This window comes from Arachis ipaensis, chromosome B04 (genome assembly GCF_000816755.2).
Source record: "Arachis ipaensis cultivar K30076 chromosome B04, Araip1.1, whole genome shotgun sequence".
Lineage (NCBI taxonomy): Eukaryota > Viridiplantae > Streptophyta > Magnoliopsida > Fabales > Fabaceae > Arachis > Arachis ipaensis.
In genome coordinates, this window is record NC_029788.2 from 36,593,180 (window position 1) to 36,599,056 (window position 5,877).

Here is a 5,877-nt window from a genome sequence, read left to right on the forward strand (position 1 = left end):
ATAGTAGACATAAAAATTAATTATTTCTCTTTGTGTAACAGACTTAACACCTAATCAAATGTAAAAGTATACACGCTAAATTCTTTTGAATTTTGGATAACGAATGTTAAAATTAATTATTAGTAAAAAATTAAACTCTTTCACATGAAAATAATAGCTAATAATCTTATTATTTGATTTTTTTTTTTATCTATGGAGACCTTGGTCTTCTTAGCTGACGGGACTTTTGTCTCCTACGATCTTTTTGTAAAAATAGTTTAATTTTATAAATCTTTTGTAGTATAATCTATAATGTCAAAATAAAATTGACGTAATTTTTAAAAAAATTATATTCCTGTAAATAAAAATACTAGTATTTACTAAACCTGGGACTTCATATTTCTCAAACTAAGAACATGATTGATTTACTCTTGAAACTGGAATGGATAAATCTTAGAGTGTAACTACACCAATGTTCTCTTCTTAGAAAATTATTGCACAAAGGTTTAACTTTTTGGATAAACTTACCTTACCTATATCTATTGCTGGTGGCTTGCAATATGCTAACCTTACACATCATGAAATTGCTTATTCAATGAATCGTGTATGTCAATTCATGCAATAGCCGCTACAGCAACATTGGACAACTATGAAGAGCAACTTGTGCTATTTATGTGGGCTGTTCATTTGTCTGATGGTTTACTTTTATCTTCTGTTATTGACTTTAGAATTCTTGCCTTTTCTGACATTGACTATGCTAATTATTTGGATAATGGAAAATCTACTAGTGGCTTTTGTGTTTTTGTTGGCTCAAATTTGATTTCATGGTCCAACAAGAAGCAGCATAAAGTAAGCAAATCCTCCATAGAAGCGAAATATGACTGCTTAGCAGATACCAATTCAGAAATCATGTGGATCCAGAAGTTGTTTTGTGAATTGCACTTCACACCTTTGGTTGTCCCTATCAATTTTGTGATAATCCGAGTGTTGTCCTGCTGTCTAAAAATCTAGCACTGTATTGCATAGTAGATCCAAACACTTCGAAATTGACTTGACATCTTCTCAAATTGCATATGTGCTTACAAATCTTATTACACAAATAACTTTTGAACGTTTTCAAGAAAGGATTCAGTTAATGCAGTTATGTTAGTTATATGAGTTACTTGAGTAGGAAAGTCTCCTCTCTATGAGCCCATATATATAAGCATGGTCTCTCTGTAAACAATACCATAATAATAAACTTTCCCTATTAATCATCAATTGGAAAACTCTCTTTCTCAGTTATGTTTACAGTTATAGCAACTTCAGGTCAATTTCATATTCCATAGTATGAGAACATATGTAGAAGTAGAATAATTCATATGCGACAATTTTATGCAATTTTCCCCTCAATAATTCATATTTACCAAACAATTCTATGCAATTTTCCTGGGTAAAAAGGAAGATAGCTAAAGTAGTTATTATGAATTGCGACAATTTTATGCCATCACAACAGAGCATAAACCACTCTTTATATCAAATATGTGTTTGGCATAGGGGGCTGAAATACAGTATAAAATTTAAAGGATCAACTCGGTGTCAGGCTAATGGAGATTGAACAAAAGAAAGGGCGATTACAGAAGACAAGCTTAAAACCCAGGAGAAGTTATAAAGAACCGTGTTTCCCACACTCTTCAGCTCTAGTAACACCATCCATGAGAACATCAATTGTCCAATCCTTCAAGTCCTCCTGCACACACCATGTGAGAAAAAATCAGCCATAAACACCTGAACACAGAAATAAACAATCCAATGCAGAGTCATAACATTGAGTTAAAATTCAAAACAGTGACTAAATGCTCCCATGTAAACAGGCAAAATTCCTTTTAACACATTATCTAAACCTAAGCTAGGGCAGTAAGTGTTAAATCCCAAATGGGCAGCCTTGCTTTATCATAGGAACTATATATGACTAGCAATCTCTCATTGCACATACTTGTTCTTATAATAGGTTCCCTTGTATCATTTGCAAGCATATACTTTACAGGTCAAATATATAGGATATAATGGATCTTGGCACACCAGTAAACATGCATATAACATGTTTGGAGATCCATTGGGAGGCTTAGAACTGATTTTGTGAATTTTGCAAGTCTCAATCAATTCTTGCATGCACTGCCTCTAGAATTAATTTGGGGAGAAGTGAGTTTTTTTTTTAACCTCAATCATTTTACATCGAAATCAATTCTAACTAAATCAATTCTACAAAAGCATACACTAGTTTCTCACAGCCACTACTTCAAAGAATATGATTGGCATACTTAGCAAAATGCATTATCCTTCCATCAAATTAAACTCATATGTACTTGTAAGATAGCAGAATCAGAAGTAAAAAGTTTATATAAAAATGTAAGTTGCATACAAGACGCAAGGGTTCTCCAGTTCTGATTCTCGCATTAGGGCGGGCAAGCTTGGACTCAAACGGGGTCCTAGGTCGGAGTTCTCGAACCTTGTCCCACTCCTCGAGGCTCAGCATTCTCACACTTCCCTGACCAGCTGGAGCATGCTTGATCTTCCGCTCCAGCAACTCCTGGGCCCTTGATTCATCATACTACCAAGCCATAATTCACTCAGTAATTTTATCAAACAGGTAATGTGCAAAACCATCTTCAGGCATGATTAGTGCAACGGGGTCATATATATGGTTACCATCATGAGGAGCTTGGCAAAGACTACGATGCCAACGGCGGCGACAACCATGGGCATGGTGGCGGTGTCGAGGTACGACAAGTTTTCAGGGACTTGGACGATGAACTGTTCCTTGCTCTTGGGCTTCCTTGTCTTCCTCTTCTTCTCCAATTCCAATGCCTTCTTCAGTGTTTCTGTTGGGCCATCGCGCCGAAGCGTGTGCATCAATCTCTGCCTAATTACGTTCATTCTTCATCTACTCAATCACAACCACGTACAGCCAATTTTGTGTTTTTGGATGACCAACGACAAAGTCTGACCGAAAGGCAGAGGCTGCAGTGATGATGTGACTGTGTTGTGATCAAGGTTCTGAAAACCGGACCAGTCATCAAACCATTTTAGTCACTGTTTCATTGGTTTATTGGTCCAACCGGTCTAACCGTAATTCAACCGGAAAACTGTTCCATAATAAAATAATAAATAAATTATAAATAAACATCCTAAATATGTTTCAAATGTAAAACCCTACGTAAAATATCACCAATTAAATGTAATTAATCATCAAAATGCAATAACTTGCTGCAAATTTGTTGACAATTAACATAATTATACTTCCATTAAAAATAGCTGGATTGAATTACAATGCACAAGTTAAAGATAGAGAATATTGTCTTAATGTAGCTAAGTCAAAAAGTAAAACAAAAAATGATAGTGTTGCACAATAAACACACAACAGAGCCCGAAACAAACACACAACACAACAGAGGCTGAAACAAAAACACAACAGAGCCTGAAACAAAAAGAATCCAACACGGAGGAGGGGTAGCAAGTCGGCGGAGATCAAGAACAGGGACAGTGCAACCAAACAATGAAAACAGAATTTTGTTTATATAACAAAACAATCAAAACATGAATCATACAATCACTAATTGCAAATTTTTTCTTCATAAGAACAGAACAATGAAAACATGAAGCATATAATAAATCAAAAGATCACCAATTGCAAATCTTTTAATAAGAACAGAAGTTAGAACAGTGAAAAATGAAGAAAGATTAGTAGTTTTCAACCCAATTTTAACAAAGCTCATCACAATGATTAACAAAAAAAAAAAAGCAATGAAGGAACAGTGAATCAATAACATAGGCAGTGCAAATTCAAGAAACTTTAATAAAATTTAACTACAAAAACAGACAGTAAAGCAGTAATAGAGTTATCAATTTAAAATTTATCATCAAATACATTCAGTGAGCAAAACCAATCAACCAAGTACTGACTGGACATTCGAAAAAAAAAAAATCAAAAGAACATTTAAATCACAGCAAAAACACAACAACAATAGGAACATTTAAAACAAAGCAACCCAAAAAAAATCTAAAAATCACCATTGCTGAAAACAATGATTTGATCCGTGTATGCTCAAAGAATTAAAAGCTAAGCTTACAGGAAAGTGAAGAATACCAAAACCAAAGAACCTTCAATTACAGCTTAAATCAAGAACAGAAAATCACAACAAAAACAAAAAAATTAAAAGTAACAGAAGAACAACAGAACAACAACACAAGAACAATTAGCAAATTAACAAATTCACAATAACGGTTAAAATTTACCAGAAGAACACTAATGCAAATGGAATCATCATGCTAATATGTTTTCTGCAAAGATGCTATTTGTGCAGCTAAAATTTCCTAATTACTAAGATCCAATTATTCTAATTTCACATGCAATCAACTTAATAAGTTTCTAAAAGCTAGAAATTATAAAACCAACCAGAAATATGGTTAAAGCATTTCATCAAACATGTTGAGTGCGGTGAAATTAAAACAAAATAAGAGAATTCAAAGCTTAATATCAATGTGATAGAGAAGAGAACATAACTATTGTAACTTTAATTCAGTCTATGAAATAATCCAAACCACTACCAAATCAAATAGTTAATTATTGCAATAGAAATCAGAAGTTGCAGAGTTTGAAGAAGAGTATTGGTGTTGTGTGAGTGTATTGTCTGGTGGCGGGTTTAGGGAACTCACGGCGGCGACAAAAGAGAGCAGTTCGACGGCTAGGTGGAGCCCGCGGGTTGGTCGTAGTGTTTGAAGCAGAGCAACGTGGCTTTCAGACGAACACGAATGCGAACTCGAACGGTGAACAGCGAGTGAACGCGAACAGTGAACGCCGAGCGAACGTGAACGGCGAAGAACGCGAACGAAGACGACAGCTGAACGAAGACGCGAACGAGAACGGCAAACAAACGGCGACGGAAGCGCGGCTGAGCAGACAAAGACGACGGACGCCGAGCTCGAGGAAGCAGCCGAGCTCGAGGAAGCAGCCGCGATCGGTGACAGCGAACAGGGGTTGAAGACTTGGATCACGAGCGAAGCTAGATAGACGGACGGATGGCGAACTTTGAGTCCGACGGACGCGGCAGTATGCCACTCCTTGCGGCGGTGGTGTAGGCTTACAGTGCTAGGGTTTTTTGGCTGAGGTTGTGTGATTTGATTTCTTTCTGAATGAAAGAAAGAAGGGGGAAAGGGAGAAAGAAACGAAGGAGCTTCCGTTTGTGTGTAAACCGGGCGGATTTCGATTCGGTCCAACCGGTGTCCGGTTCAACGGTTTTCACAAGTTTTCTAAACAACAGTTTTACGCACCTGATCCAACTGTTAATGTTATCGATTCGCGGTTGAATCGGTCCGACTAGCTGGTCCAGTCCCATTTTTTAGAACATTGGTCGTGATTAGCAGAACTTATGTTAATGATGATGATTTCTCTAGCTTTTTTAATTTGAGAAAATTTCACTTATCTCTTCTAAAAGATGTTAAAATGACAATTTTCTTTTTTCTTTGTAAAATGTACCTTTCTATAATTGTCACAATTCTAAAAAAATAAATTGTAATTTATTATATGTAACTTTATTTTTTAATTATCATTTCATGTTTTTATTAACAATTGCTTTTAAAACAATTTTAATATTAAATTATTAATTTTTTTATAACTTATTATAGCATCTTTTCTTTATTAAATTAGTAATTTTATCAAAAATTTTCTTATAAAATCATTTTTATGTTGAATTAGCCATTGTTTATTAAATAATTTCTTATAAAAGCATTTATTTTAAAAACAATTTTCTTTAAAAACATTTTTCATTAAATAAAAAAAATTTTTTTTACTTATTTTAATCACAATCAATTATGTTTTTTTAAATTTTATCTAATTTAAAAAAAAATTTTAGTATTCAT

General features: G+C 34.6%; 1 protein-coding gene across 2 annotated transcripts; it reads right to left on the bottom strand.

The window, feature by feature from the left end:
- Positions 1,342-4,964, bottom strand: LOC107639250. 2 transcript variants are annotated; one of them, XM_016342729.2, is made up of 4 exons: positions 4,675-4,964; positions 2,668-3,104; positions 2,381-2,569; positions 1,342-1,708 (listed from the first exon to the last, which is right to left on the bottom strand). In XM_016342729.2, the coding sequence occupies exons 2-4, from the start codon at positions 2,893-2,895 to the stop codon at positions 1,625-1,627; spliced, it is 501 nt and encodes a 166-aa protein (XP_016198215.1). In that variant the 5' UTR covers positions 2,896-3,104; positions 4,675-4,964; the 3' UTR covers positions 1,342-1,624. The 2 variants fall into 2 exon arrangements, with proteins under 2 accessions (XP_016198215.1, XP_016198216.1); XM_016342730.2 differs by having other exon boundaries at positions 2,668-3,015; positions 4,675-4,812.